Source organism: Mus caroli, unplaced genomic scaffold (assembly GCF_978045245.1).
Source record: "Mus caroli unplaced genomic scaffold, Mus_caroli_1 scaffold_12, whole genome shotgun sequence".
In the NCBI taxonomy this organism is placed as follows: Eukaryota; Metazoa; Chordata; class Mammalia; order Rodentia; family Muridae; genus Mus; species Mus caroli.
Window position 1 is genome coordinate 49428442 of NW_028227267.1, and position 16305 is coordinate 49444746.

Here is a 16305-nt window from a genome sequence, read left to right on the forward strand (position 1 = left end):
AAGTTTATGTTGCCATTTTCCTTTACACTGAAAAATTCTCCAGAACTATAAGTGCCACATTTCTGTTAGGCATTCGCCAGTAGAAAGACATTAGGTTGTCTCCATTTCTTAGTTCCTGTGAGTGGAGCAGTGATGAACACAGGCAAGTATCTGTGGAGCAGGACGTAGAGTTCTTTGGACATACACTGTAGTCCAATAGCTGGATTATGTGATACATCTGTCTTTAGTTTTTTGAAAATTTTCTACACTAATTTCCAGAGCAGCTCCACCAATTTCCATGCCCTGCCCCCGCCCAGTGAACAGTTTCCTTTCCCCATCACCCATGTCAGCATTTGTTGTCAGTTGATGTATTTTACATATTCTAACTGGTGTGAGAGGAAATCACAAATTACATTTAAATTGCAGTTTCCTAATTGCTAAGGTTGATGAACAATTCTGAGATTTTTCAAGCCATTTCTACTCCTTCTATTGAGAACTCCATCTAGACACTCTTGTGTTCTGACTTCTGCATTTTCTTTACCAGGAAGTGAAGGGTTGGTGTAATGAGGCTTGTGGAGATGGCCTGAAGTCACTTTTGTTGGTTGTGTGGGCTCACTAGGGGGCACTGCAGGAATCCTAGAAACTACAGTTTCTTAAGGTGCCCTGAGATGTGAAGAGCCAAGCTGAGACTAAGGACATAAGGCAATCCATTCACAGAGCCAGGAAGAGTGGTAATGGTGCAGAGTTAGACAGATCTTAAACTCTTGGTCATTTTATATAAACCCACAGCTATCCAGAGCCTGTTCACTGGATCTCATGTGCCTATAAATCTCTTTAAAGAGCAATTCTCTGAAGAGATGTAAACAAAACAGAATCGCCCTGAGGATGGACACACAAGAGAAACCATTTTCACTGCTATTTGCATTTTTTAGCTTTTCATCTAGAATTCTAAAAAAATCAAAGTATTAGACATTATTTCAATACCTTTTATATCACATACAATCTATATGTGTATATATACATACATATTCTAAACTAGAAAGAAAAGGAATAACTTCTCTTTTGAAAAGAAAACTGGAAAAATAAGGTATGAAAAACTAGAAGGGTGAGGGCCTCAGTGAACCTGAGCAGGCATCCTTAGTCTGATCTGTATCAGCTGTGTTTTCCTACAGCAAAACATCAGACCAGAAACCATGAAATAGAAAAAGAATTAGGGTTGAAATAGGGCATGTCTTATTTTTCCCATAACTATCAAAACTGTGTATATGGTCATCTTAATTGCAAGAAATTATTTTTATTCTGTGTAATAGATCATATGCTAATTTGTCAAATAGTGTAATTTAAGAGTCCTGCCAGTACTTTCTTGAATGTGTCTTATACGTTGAACACACAGCAGAAGATGGCCACACAGAATGTCATATTGTTTATTTTGAACATGTTTTGTCTTACTGGCCCTTTGTCTGTATTTTATAATTATCTGTTGTGTGTGTGTGTGTGTGTGTGTGTGTGTGTGTGTGTGTGTGTGTGTTTTGGGGGCTGTTTACCTGTTTGTTTTCTAAAGAGTGAAAAAGAAAGGGCTGTACTTGAGTGGGTGAGGAGATAGGAAAGATGTTGGACGTGATGAAGAAGGGGAGACAAAGGTCAGAATATAGTGTATGAAAAAAATCTTTGGACCAAAAGGGTCGTTCTTGCTAGGATTCTGGAAGGCTCTGCTTTACCCACTGGAGCCATTAGTTTTCCCACCGGCATTCTTCATTAATGTGTTCCTCTTCCTCACACAGTTCCTCCAAACTCCTTTATATTTCGTGTTACATTAGAAACACAGTGTCCTGGGCTCTACATCAATGTCCTCCACGGTCCTGGAGCAATTACAGTGCAGAGTCATGAGATGGAGGTGGGCGGAGTTTCTTGTTCAGCTGAATGAGGAAGCTTGGTGATTCAGACAGAACCTGTAGTCTGTAAGCACAAGTGTGTCTGGGCACAAGACACCCTTCAGAGCTGGAGAGAAGACATCCCAGCGATTGCACAAGGGCCATGCAGAGGAACCTGGGAGCTGTGCTGGGGATTCTGTGGGTGCAGATTTGCTGTGAGTTGTGTTAAGTTCCTATTAGAGATTCTCCAGAAATGTTGGTGGTGAAGGGGGAGAAGTTGATGAAAATCTCCTGTGCACTCTTCCTCATGGGTGTCTTCTTGGGTAGCTGATGGTGTGAGTGAAAATCTCTCTTTGATTTTGGTTTGCTTTTCTGTTTTCAAGCAGGGGTGAGCGGAGATAAGGTGAAGCAAAGTCCTTCAGCCCTGAGTCTCCAAGAGGGAACCAATTCTGCTCTGAGATGCAATTTTTCCATCGCTGCGACAACTGTGCAGTGGTTCCGACAGATTCCCAGGGGCAGCCTCATCAATCTTTTTTACCTGGTTCCAGGAACAAAGGAGAATGGGAGGTTAAAGTCAACATTCAATTCTAAGGAGAGCTACAGCACCCTGCACATCCGGGATGCCCAGCTGGAGGACTCAGGCACTTACTTCTGTGCTGCTGAGGCACAGTGCTCCCAGCAAGGCTAGAGCCTGGCCCCAAACTGCAGCTGAGTGTGCAGCTATAACCCCAGTCACAGGCAGACTCTGCAGGAGGCTTTGCACAGCTGTGGCCTTATCAGATCGCCACCAATTACAGAGAAGATGTGAGGAAACATAAGCTCACTGCAGAAGTTCACACTTAAATTCAGGTTTGTATGACACTGACTGCTAGTGTGTTAAATGCTCAGAGTCATCCTCGGCCCACAACACTAAAACACACTCTTCACTTTACCAAATGCTTGTGCTACTGTCACAAAATAAAAAACCCTCTTATATACTCCAGAATCATTTGGGCCATTTCTCACAATCAGAAACTGAGAGCAATTGTTTCTATCCTTTGTTTAGAGAGCACCTGACCAAACTTTCAGCTAATCTGTTAAATATGAAATTGATAAAAGAATTAATATTGATGATCTAATAAATTCAGTGGTAGAAAAGCAGGGTAAACTAATCTTATTTAATGAAGACATTTCTACAATGTTTTTTTTAGTTAAAAAATAGAGTGCCTTTAATTATGCAATATGAAACAAATATTTCACATAATAATTACAAGAGCCAAAGGTAAATGACTAACTAGAGCGATATATTTGCAATCTGTACACAATAGTACTTACAGCAATTGATTCTTCTGCCATATTTATACATTTGCAACATAATAGATATACTAAACTTCTCATTAAAACACTGTTTTCAAAAGAAAACTCAAAACTTCCTAAATATCACACAACAGGGGACTAAGCCACTATATGATAATTAAATGTGAGCCAAAGAGTTGCATTTTCCTAAGTGTTGACTGATTTCATTTTGCAGTTGAAAAAACCCAGCTTGTCCTTGTCTCTGTAAGGAGCAGGAAAACACCTGTCATTCTTTCATGTAATTTCTATCCATGGCTGTTTTCACTTAGAAACAGCAGCAGAGTGGCTACAGCAGTGACCTGATCGATCGATTGATTTCTAGACCATCACAAACGAATATACCCCCTGGTGATTCACTCAGATTCCTCCCCATTGCAATTACATTCTGAAGTGAGAATTTCTGGTTCTTTGGAGACTCGGCTGTGACAAGTGATGCTTTTCTGGAAGCTGTCTCATGAGAGGATAGTTTGCTAGTGCAGACAAGCGAGAGGATGTTTTGCTGGACTGGACACTTAAGAGGGCTCATGATGTTTGGAAGAGTATCAATAGTACCCAATAAGCAGTAAGAGGACATTGGCACGCCTTGCAGCACTTCACTGGCCTTCACTGGCCAGTCTTCTTTTGGTGTGAAATGCTTTGCAGGACTTCAGTGGGCTTCCCTAAGGATACTCTTGCATTGGCATACCTTGTAACGCTTCATTGGTCTGTGAACCCTTGCACTTGAAATTGATAATGCCCATTCTCTTTTTAAATCTGGCTTACAATAGTATCTGTGTGATCCGCAATTACCTTCATCTTGCTACAGTCATCTGTCATCTGCTCCATCTTCTAAACAGACTCTATTAGAGTTTTTTTCTCATTTCTTGTTTATGAATTTCAATTTCTCATTAACTTCTGTTGAGGTCTGAATTTCAACCAGATATTGAACAATCTCACACTTCTTTTTAGACAGATGTGATTGGTTGTCACTGTCTTCTCTTCCTGATCAAAGTGATTACTTTTACGAATCTACTTATTTCTGTCCTCAGTAGTGTCCTGGCAAAGCTGTGGATTATCTTCTTAATTAACTGTTTCCACTTTCTCTGCATTGTCAAAGAGCCAAGTTTTCATTAACTTTTATTTCATTATCCAACTTTTTTCCACATTCTATAAGTCTTTATCTTTTTATTGCAATTGTTTTCAAGTCAGCAAATTTCATCACATAAAACAAGCACCACATCCCCCTGCAGACCACTAAACCACCTCGATTCATTACTTTAGTCTTTAGTTCAGTTTCAAATTTTGCTTGTCCTTTAGCATTTTCTTTTCTTTTCTTTTCTTTTCTTTTCTTCCCTTCCCTTTTCTTTTCTTTTTTTCTTCCCTTTTCTTCTTTTCTTTTCTTCCCTTTTCTTTTCTTTTTTTCTTATTAGATATTTTCTTCATTTACATTTCAAATGCTATTCCCTTTCCTAGTTTCCTCTCCAAAAATCCCCTATCCCCTTCTCTCTCCCCCTGCTCCCCAACCCACCCACTCCTGCTTCCTGACCCTGGCATTCTCCTATTATAGGGCTTATAATCTTTGCAAGACCAAGGGCCTCTCCTCTCAATGATGGCTGACTAGGGTATCCTCTGCTACATATGCAGCTAGAGACATGATCTCTGGGGGTACTGGTTAATTCATATTGTTGTTCCACCTCTAGGGTGGCAGAACTCTTCTGCTCCTTGAGTACTTTCTCTAGGTTCTCCATTGGGGGCCCTGTGTTCCATTCAATAGATGACTGTGAGCATCCACTTCTGTATTTGTCAGGTACTGGCAGAGCCTCACAGCTATATCAGGGCCCTGTCAGCAAAATCTTGTTGGCATATTCAATAGTGTCTGGATTTGGTGGTTGTTTATGGGATGGAACCCTGGGTGGGACAGTTTCTGGATGGTCCTTCCTTCTTGACCTGTCACCTTTATTAATGATTGAGTAATTCTGAATAGATATACCATGTTTGCCTCATCTTCATCTTTAGTTTATTTATTTCTACCTTTGTTGAAGTGATCAATAAATTATCTGCCAACTCTTCTTGAAGTGGCAGTTCACCTGGATCAAATCTGATTGTTTCCAGTCTATATTAGGCAGCATCTTGAATCCTCTCACTGTCTTTCACCTCTTAAACCAAACCTTGCAAATGGTGGCAGTCACATATCGACAGCAATTCCCACTCTAGGTTCATCCCTGGCTCAGTCTCTCTCTTCCTAGAGCCTTCATCACACATTCATGTCCCACCAACTCTGGCTGAACAAGGCAATGAATGGTGGCTTGTAGGTGACACATCTTCCTGCATTGGTATTTTTATATAAATTACAATGCTGAATATTCAGTGTATAAGCTAATATTCCTAAATATAAACTCTGTTGTGTTTTAAAATAATCAAGGCTTTGTTTTTTGCATCTGGAGAGAGAAACAATTTTCTATTTTACATCTGGTGTCAAAAGTTTATCACTACCTCAGTTGATAATTTGACCCTCATAATTATCCCTGTGAAGCACGTACTTCAAGATGAGACTGTCAGTGTGACTTTTGCTTCATATATTATAAACCGTCTTCCATTCTCAGTGTCTTAAGTTGCAGGGTAAATATATTTCTTACAAGAAAGGTGTGTTATATTTATTGATTAAAAAACCCCTCATAAAGGAACATCCTGCCTCTCTCTGCCTAGGCTACAGAGTCCACAACCACATCACACCGCATATGATTACAGTTTTTTGGCAAATTATATTTTATTTGACTATAAATATAATCTCCCCATGATCCACTATCAATCCCTTTATGTTGTGGGAGGTTTAGAAATCTGGATAGGATCCTATCTAGTTTTCCAGGGGCCCACAGTCATGTTAGTGAAATAGCAGGTTTGTTAGATGTTTAAGAGGTGAATGGTCTAGGTTTTCATACTTTGAGACATGTTCTCCCAGTCCCTCATACTCTATGCCCGACACTGCTCTCTGCGGGTATTTTCTATATTCAGTAGCATAAAAGAATTTCAAAGCCACAAAAAGTCATAGAAATCCCTTATCCAATTCCCTTACAAAACAGACATTATGTGTTATATATCATTGCTACTGATTTCCTCATTAGCATTATGTCTCCACTTCATTCCTGTAGGAACAATCACCCTATAGGAAATCCACCATTTCAACTCTGAATGCTGAATCTGGAAAGAACATGTCTAATATGTCTGACCACAAGAATCAACCATGCCAATCTGGGTAAAGAAGGGCACTTTGAGCAAGCAAGACTCAGGCTGCACACTACTCATCTTTTTGGCTTTAACTTGGAAATGGATTTTTTTTCATGCAATACCTTCTGACCAGTGTTTCCCCTCCCTCATCTCCTTCCATATCTTCCCCACTTCCCCAAACAATCAATTCCATACCTTAGTTCTCTCTCTGTTTAGAAAACAAACAAATAATCAGAATAGAGCTTAGCAAATAGAAAAACAAAATAAAACAGGTGAAGCACGTACACATGAGAGACATGCACACATAGCAAATCCATGGAAACCAAAACTGAAAAATATAGTATATAAACAAATGACTCATACCATAAACAATGCCCAGATAAGGCATTATGATACAAAAAACCCAATGATCTTGAAAAATTGTCCATCTGCCACTGGGCATGACCTTCAGTGTGGTTTGTGTAAGTGAGTCTTAAGTGAGACTGTTGGCAAAACTTTTTTTTTCTTTGTGAGAAGTTGTTAATTGGAGATGGTTTCTTGATTTGGAAGAGGCATTATATCTACTTCCTATGATTAACACTGGAACCCTGTCTTTATTGGACCTCTTGGGACCCCCCTGTATGCTGCTGCCATCTCTGTTAGTTACTATGTGAACCAAACTCCTTTTTGAAGGGCATTATTCCCTTAGTGCCTTCCATCTCCACTAGCTCCTACAACCGTTCTGCTTCCCCTTCTACAGAATTACCTTGAGTCCTGAGTGGAAAATTCTATTTAAGACTGGGTGTTCCAAAGTCTCTTCCTGAAGAACCACTCCATATATTTTCATAATGGCTATAAAGTTTTCACTCTCTCCAGCAGTGGATGAATGTTGTCCTTAAGCTACAACCTCACCAGCATGAGCTGTCATTTGTTTTACTGGTTTTGGCTATTCTCAGGGGTATAAGATGAAATCTCATAGTGGTTTTAATTTACATTTTCCTGTTGACTAAGGATGTTGAACATTTCTTTAAGTGTTTCTCACCCATTTGTGTTTCATCTTTCAAGAACTCTCTGTTTACATCTGCCCACTTTTTAAAGTGTACTGTTCTCTCATATATTATATCTCAATCATAGATTCCCCTTCCTCTTCTCACTCCAATCCCTCTCCCCTACCTCCCTTCTCTCCTAGATCCACTCATCCTGCTTGTCCCTTCAGAAAAGGCAGTCCTCCCAGGAGCATCAACCAAATATAGTATATCAAGTTGCAGTAAGACTAGGCACATCCCTCATTTTAAGTCTGAAGGAGGCAACCCAGTAAGAGGGCAAGGGTTCCAATGCAGGCAAGTGTCAGAGGTAGACCCTGTTCCCACTGCTAGGTGTCCCACAAGAACACTAAGCTACATAACTGTAGCACACACGCAGAGGACCTAGGTCAGAACCATATAAGGTTCCCTGACTGTTGGTTTGGTCTCTGTGAGCCCTAGTGCCCTGGTTATTTGATTCTGTGGGCTGTTTTTAAGCACTCCATTGGTTTGTACAATCCTTGTTTTCTCTCTTCAGGGCAATTCCCTGCACTCTGCCTAACGTTTTTCTATGGGTCTCTGGATCTGCTCCCATCAGCTGCTGGTTGAAGCCTCTCTAATGACAATTATGCTGGACTCTGGTCTACAACTATAGCAGTGTCATTAAGAATCGTTACTTATTTTATTTATCATTCATTCATTTATTTTGCTGGTTGTTAGTGCGCATGCTTGTGTGTGTGCATGTACACACACACACACACACACACACACACACACACACACACACACACACACACACACACACAGAGTCTCTGGGCTATACAGCTTTTAGGTCCTGTCCCTTCAGGTAGTGTCAGGTGTGGGCACCCTCCCATGGCCCAGGTCTCAACTTGGACCAGTCATTGGTTGACCACTCCTGCAATATCTGAGCTACCTTTACCCCAACACATCTTGCAGGCAGGAAAAAAGGATAAAGTGTAGAGAGGAGGTTTTGTAGCTTGAATGGTGTTCCAATCCCTTCACTTGAAACTTTACCTGGTTAGAGAAAATGGCCATTTGGGTACTGTATCCCCCCATTAGAGTCCCCGTCGTAGATTCCTGAGAGTTTCTACTACACAAGGTTTCTAGCTCTCTCTTCAAATGCATATAATTCCAGTCATCTTTCCCAGTTCTTGCTCTCCCCACAGCCCCATCTGATTCCTCCTATTCCCATCCCTTCCTGTCCCCAGTCCACACATGAAATCTAGTCTATTTCCCCTTTCCAGGAAGATCCTTGTGGTCCCCTCTTAAGGCCTCCTTGTTACTTAGCCTTGTTTACTGAGTCTGTGGTTTGTAGCATTATTGCCCTTGACAGCTAATATCCACTTATAAGTGAGTACATACCATGCCATTCCGCGTCTGGATTTCCTTACCCAGGATCATCTTCTCTAGTTCCATCCATTTGCTGGCAAATTTCACGTCATTGTTTTTAACTCCACTGTGCAAATATATCACATTTTATTTAACCATTCTTTGATTTAGGGACATCTACTTTGTTTCCAGTTTCTGACTGTTTTGAATAAAGTCACTAAGAAAATAGTTGAACAAGTGTCCTTGTGGTATGGTGGAATATCTTTTGGATATGCCCAGGAGTGATATAGCTGGATCTTGAGGTAAAATAATTCTCAATTTTCTGAGAAACAACCATATTGATTTCCGTAGTGATTGTGTAAGTTTCCACTCCTTTCAGTAATGGAGGAGTCTCCCCCTTGCTCCATATCCTTGACAGCATGAGTTGTCAATTGTGTTTTTGATCTTAGCCACTCTGATAGATATAAGATTAAGTCTCAGAGACACTTTGATCTGCATTTCTCTGATTGTTAAGAATATTGAACATTTCTTTAAGTGTTTCTCAGCCATTTGTGATTCCTGTATTGAGAATTCTGCTTATATCTGAACCCCATTTTAAAAGTTGGATTGTTTGATTTGTTCATTTCTAGTTTCTTGAGTTCTTTGTATAGTTTGCATATTAGCCCTCTCCAAATGTGAAGTTGGTGAAGACCTTTTCCCATTCTGTAGGCTGCTGTTTTGTCCTTTTGATAATGTCTTTTGTCTTACAGAGTTCCTTTCTTGTTCATGACTGTTTTAGCTTTCCTGAGATTTTTGTGTTTCCATATGAAGCTGAAAAATTCTTTTCTACTTCTCTAAAGAATTGTGTTGGAATTTTGACAGGGATTGCACTGAACCTGTCAACTCCTTTGATAAAATGGCCACTCCTCCCAATTCACAAAAATGGGAAGCCTTTCATCATCTGAAACCTTCCTTTATATCTTTCTTCTGTGCTTTAAATTTTTATTATACAAGGTTTTCACTTACATGGCTAGGGCTTCCAAACACATTTTATTATTTTGATGCTATTGTGAAAGGTGCTGTTTCCCTGATTTCTTTCTCAGTGTGTTGCCATTACTATATTGGAAGGCTACTGAATTTTGTATGTTAAATTTGTGTCCAGAAACTTTGCTGAAAGTATTATCAGCTGAAGGAGTTTCCAGTGGAATTTTAACATATAAAATCATATCACCTACAAATAGCAATTCTTTGATGTATTCCTTTCCTATTTTTTATATTCTTGAGTTTCAGTTGTCTTGTTATTCTAGCTAAGACTTCAAGCACTAAATTGAATAGGAAGAAAGTGGACAACCTTATCTGGTTTGTGATTTTAGTGGAAATGCTTTTAAAAAAGAGATATATATCTCTTCTACCTCTAGTTTCTTCAGGACAGTTATTATTAATGCATGTTGGATTACACCAAAGACCTTTTCTGAATCTAATGAGATGATCATGTGGTTTGCTTTTTTTTTTCTTTTTGTCTTTCAGGTTCTTTATGTGTTAGATTTAATTATTAATTTATATATGCTGAATTATACTTGTACTCTGAGATGAAGCCTACTTCATTATGGCTGATGTCTTTTGATGTGTCTTGTATTCAGTTTGCAAGTATTTTGTTTAGAATTTTTGCATGTATGTTCATTGTGGATATTGGTCTGTAATTTTGTTTTGTTGAGGTCTTGTATGGCTTAGATATCAGGGTAATTGTGTCCTCATAAAGATATTTAGAAAATCTGTCTCTGTTTTGTAGAATAATTTGAAGTTAGGATTAGTAGAGTCTTGTTCAGTTTCTATGAATTTATACAAGTTCTCTTGTTGGCTTGCAGGGATGCAGTGTTAGAATTTAATCTGTCAGTGTATTTCACTGGAGGAATTTAGATAATTAATGAGCAGTGTTCATTGCTCCATATTACTTTGTTGGTATTGTGAGTGTTTCTGCTCCTGTTTTGATTTGCTGTCCTGAGATTATTTATTCTTTATGTTTTCTTGGGTGTGGTTAAATTCCTCAGATTTCCTTCTATCATCTTGTGTAGATCTGGGTTGGTAAATGGGTACTGCTTAAATTTGGTTTTACTGTGGAATGTCTTTGTTTCTGCATCAATTGTGATTGATAAAACTATCACTATCCTAGGTTTAGTAGTCAGGCTGGCTGGACCCATGGTCTCTCTAACTTTGAAGAGTATCTTTCCAGGTTCCTTTGGTTTTTGTAGTTTCCATGGAGTTGCAGGTTCCTTTGGCTTTTCTACTCTCCATGGAGTCGTTGGTTATTTGTATAATATGTCTGCCTTCATGTGTTATGTTTCCCCTTCCATTTTAAAATATTCCTTTCTTGTTCTGTAAGATCAGATTTTTTTTTTACTATTATTATGTGTCATTAGAGAATTTTTTTTCTGGTCTAGTCTATTTGGTGTTCTGTATGCCTCTTATACTTTGACAGGTACCTTTGGCTTTAGGTTAGAGACATTTTCTTCTATGATTTTGTTGAAATTTTTTGTGCTTTTGGTCTGAGTTTCATCTTTCTCCTTTATTTATATCATTCATAGATTGAATAGTCTCATGGTGTCTCATATTTTCTGGATATTTTTCCAAGATGATTTCTATTAAATGTTTTCTTTGCAATGTCCAGTTCGTGTTCCTTGTCTATGATATCTGAGTTTTCCTCTTCCATGACTTGTAATCTGTTGGTGTAGTTTACCTATGAGGCTTTGTTTGACTTCCTATATTTTTCATTTCCAGTTTTATCTCAGTTTTTGGGTTTTTTCAGTGATTCTGTGTCTACTTTCGCATCTTGAACTGTTTTCTTCATTTTATTCCACTGTTTCTGTTTTCATGACTTCATCAAAGGGTTTAATCAAATTCTCCTTAGGTTCATTTTCATGGTCTATTTTAGTAGGGTTACTGAGTCCTTGTAGAGACAATAGGTCCTTGCCTATTGATGATTAGGTTTATGTGCAGGTGTCTGGGATAGGATGATTATGTTTCTATGTGTTGATATCTGAGTGTTTCCTTCCTTCATTTTGGTTGAACTCTTTGGTTGTTAGTAAAGTATGATTGTTGTTCATTGGTAGGGAGAGTTTCTATGGGTCAATGTGTGGTAGAAAAGAATAGACATGGGCTTAGAAAAAAGTCTGAGAGAGGCTTCCATAACAACCCAAAGGGATTGTGTTCATAAGTAAAGGTAGTATTCATAGGGAGTTGGGGACATGCTGTGAGGAAAGGATCTTACAAGCAGGTTGCAGTAAGGCAATTTTTTTTTTTTTTTTTTTTTTTTTTTTTTTTTTTTTTTTTTTTGCGGGGGGAGAGAGGTGAGCATGAAAGCGACCCTGGGTCTGAGTCAAGAGTTTTGGTGTCCAGTGAATGACGTAGAGGAAGGGAACCTGTAAGCACATTGTGACTAGGTTAAGGATAAGAATGGAGAGATTGTAATGGGGGACAGAAAGGATAGTGTGAATAATCTCCTTACGTCCCTGCTCGTGTGGTCACTCAGGGATAGAGAGTGTTCTTATGCACTGGAGAGTGACAGAATGGGAAGGGGTTTGTACCAGAGCAGGTGCTGTGAAGGTCCACAGGACAAAGGCAGCTGAGTTCTCTGCAAGGTTTGCTGGAGTCACTGGATAATGAAAGCAGAGAGGAAGCTCTGGCCCGTATAAGTGGTCTGATACAGAGGTGGGGATGAAACTGGAGAAATAGCATTGTAGGACATGAAGGCCAATGAAGATGAGATACTTTTTTTTTCCCAGGTGGTTGTGACCACAAGATTCCCAGGTAGAATGTCTCTATTGGCCTTTGACATAGAGGAATGGGGGTGAGAGAGGAAAGGAAATGCAGCAAGGTTTGGCTGAATTCCTAGTAAATGGAGGAGGAGTGAGAGGACAGGCCCAGTAAGTGGTCTGTTACATAAGAGATGGGGATGGTACTAGGGAAACTGAAGTGGAGGACAGGAAGGACAGTGAGGATGACCCACTTACTTCCCAAGCCAGTGTAGACACTGGGTTCCCAGATAGTGTCTGTAGATATTCACAGTTGACACAAAGAAAACAAAACCCATGAGAAAGGTTTGGGAACATGCTGAGAAGGGTCTACAAGAATGAGGAAGGGTTTGTTGCAAGGTTTGGCAGATTCCACAGGGAATCCACAATGCTATTCTATCAGGAATTCAGCCTCACACACTGGATGCTGTGAGAGTGGGTGAAATGAATGCAGCCATCCTCAAGATCAAATGACTTCGCATAACTTTCCTAAGAATAGTTACGTGTATTTGCGATTCCAGGATGACTTCTCTGAAAGGTGAGATGCAAGTACAAAAAGAGCATATCTGTATTGTCAATAAGAATTCACTGAAATAGGAACAACATTGCTCCCTTGCAACCAAAAGCCCATAAGAGACCTAAGAAAGGTCTTAGGTTCCATAACTCTCAAGAGCAAACAGACCTAAATATCTGTCCCCAAGAAAAGAGAGTTGTTTGATAAATGATCTGAACATTCTGCAGTATGGAAGGGGATTGGTAAATTCAGTTCTAGACAGAAGACATTTTATATATATCACACACACACAAACACAACTTATATATAAGAATATATAACATATATACCTTTATATATGAAAACACATATATACCTTGCATATGAAACATAATGAATATGATATGTGAGATTTAAAGATAAAAATGAACCTGACTAGTGAATAAATATACTATTCTTGATATCCAAGATCTAAATCCCATTTGATATGACATATTGGGTGTTATATATCTGAGTACCTCATAGGATAAGAGCACCAGCCCTTGATGATTAGGGATGCAACCAGAAGGTGGCAGTAGATCTCAACACCTGGAGGCTATGCAGAGAATTCACTCTGGTGTGTGTTGATAGTGTAAGCTTGTGGCAGAAGCAAAGCTTTTTTGTCAGTGAGTGAGGAGGGATGATTCTAGAGCTAGAATTGTTACTAAGAAAGAACAATAGTCTGATAGCTGTAGTCACCATAATCTACATTGGATTTTAATTTAATTGGGCAGAACAATGAAGCCATATTTCCCACATTATTGATATTTCTGTGGCTGTATTTTGGATGGTGAGTTAATATTTTGGGCCACAGAATAGTCAATGGGTATTTGAGACATCTAGGGGTGTGCAATCTTACTCAGATTTTCTCTAGTTACTGCAAAAAAGGAGAAACTTGGAAAGTGATGGTCTCACAGCCTTTTTCCTTTCTTTCCAACTTTCTGAATAGAGATGAGCCAAGGCAAGCAGGTGGAGCAGCTTCCTTCCATCCTGAGATTCAAAGAAGGGACCAACACTCTCATCAACTGCATTTATGTAAACAATGCCTTGCTCTGCTTCCTTTGGTATAAGCAAGAACCTGGAAAACATCCTACATTCATTGAAATATGGAAAGAAAGCAGAGCCAAAGATTTATAGTTTTACTGAATAAGAAATCCAAACATTTCTCCCTATACAACACAGACAATCAGCCTCAATACTAAGCCATGTACTCCTAAGCTTAAAGTGCACAGTGTTCCATGGCTCCAGTAGCCTGTCCTCAAACCTGCCATGAGGCTTGGATCCCCATCTACATCCTGTATCGCAGGCCTTCTAGTGCAACATTTGCCAGGGGTTAGTTTTAAGAGCCATCTATAATGTAGACATAAAAACACAAAATTAGAATGTTAGCTTCAACTCACTTCACTCCATTTAGGACAATTCTCTCTATCCTTTTTTTTTTTAATTTGTTTTAAAATTGAAATATAATTTTAATACTTTCCTTCTTGTAGCACATAGAGGTTATGAGAGAACAGAACTCATTATGCTGCAAAGAAGAAAAGACTGTAGCTGACTCAGCCCCATATGGGACATCTGTAACCCACACCCTCCTCCCTAGTTATTCAGTGACTCAGAGGTCATTGAAGAAGAGGGCATGGAAAAACTATAAGAGCTGTAGGTAGTGGATGACTACAAAGAAGCAGTGTTTTCTGGACATAGCAGAACAGCTGCACATGTGAACTCAGAGAGGTTGACAGTACACATAAGTATTGCAAAGGATCAAGCCAGAAAATTCCATCACAGAGAAGGAAGGTGGACATTCCCAACCTTTTTCTTTAAAGTTGAAGCTCATGGTACAAAGACTACCCTCCAATGAAGGTCACACATCCAAGAGTATATGTGCACTGCAACCTATAACACAAAACTTGATGAGTTTTATTTTAAACTGGGTTTGTATGAAAGACTGAATCTTTCAAGGACTGGAAAGAACCGATGAGTATAACCAAAATTCATTGCATAATATTCTGTAAAAGCTAAGAAAAATGTAAAAGTATATAAATTATATCAGAGGTCTATTTGTGTGTGTATATATTCTTTTATGTCCATTCAGCAAGCTAAATACCATAGGATACACATACTTCAGTAACACAAGTGATTTCAGGCATCCACTGGAGACTTGAGACCTGACTCCTTTGGGTGAGGTTCCAAGTTTACATGCAATGTGCTGTGCAGACATCTGTGGTGCACGTTGAAGGGAAACCAGCAGAGGGCACTGCCCCTTCAGATGTGGTTAACATATCATTCAGGTGGTGACTTAATGTGACAGACTCACTGTGCAGACAGAGGTCCTTGTCTGTGAGTGAGGAGTGTGAGGAGATCCTGCAGGAGGATTGCCCTATGAGATTGGTGCCCTCAAGGACCAAGTGTCATTTCTTCCATGAACATGCGTCCTGACACCTGCTCAGTTCTTGTGCTCCTCCTAATGCTCAGTAAGTCACATTGTACTCTAAGGGTTAATGAGGTCATTTTCTTACAACTCTTATAGTTTTTAATGTTCCTCCTTGCATAAAAAGTAATTCCTTTGTATTCATTCATTCATTGATTGATTTTTTTAATTTTTAATATTTTTTATTACATATTTTCCTCAATTACATTTCCAATGCTATCCCAAAAGTCATTGATTGATTTTTAAAATATATTTTCAGGAAGAAGCAATGGAGACTCCGTGACCCAGACAGAAGGCCTGGTCACTCTCACAGAGGGGTTGCCTGTGATGCTGAACTGCACCTATCAGACTACTTACTCACCTTTCCTTCTCTGGTATGTGCAACATCTCAACGAAGCCCCTAAACTACTCCTGAAGAGCTCCACCGACAACAAGAGGACCGAGCACCAAGGGTTCCATGCCACTCTCCATAAGAGCAGCAGCTCCTTCCATCTGCAGAAGTCCTCAGTGCAGCTGTCAGACTCTGCCCTTTACTACTGTGCTTTGAGTGACACAGTGAGGGAGACTGCAGGGGAAGCTGCACATGAACCAAGGGTGCTGGAGGGCTGAGGGGGAGGCCCTGTGAGGGAGGCTATGTGCTTTTGGTAAGCGGTTATTTTCCTAGCTTCCTGAAACATGTGAACAAATGTGAGATCAGACACTACAAATCTAGGAATTGATAAATATTCTAATGGGGTAGGATGAAAATCAGTGCCATAAAAACCCAACCCAAACCAAACCAAACCAAAATGAAACAGGATTTGGTTCCCTGACATTTCTCTCCCTAAATCAAGGACCTCTC

The 16305-nt window shown here is 39.5% G+C and overlaps 1 gene segment (V, D, J or C); it reads left to right on the forward strand.

Annotated features, from left to right (window-relative positions):
* The first annotated feature begins 15461 nt into the window (after positions 1–15461).
* On the forward strand, positions 15462–16073 carry LOC110288026 (T-cell receptor alpha chain V region CTL-F3-like). The segment is given in 2 exon segments: positions 15462–15507; positions 15724–16073. Coding segments are annotated over 2 exon segments (396 nt in total).
* Positions 16074–16305: the final 232 nt, after the last annotated feature.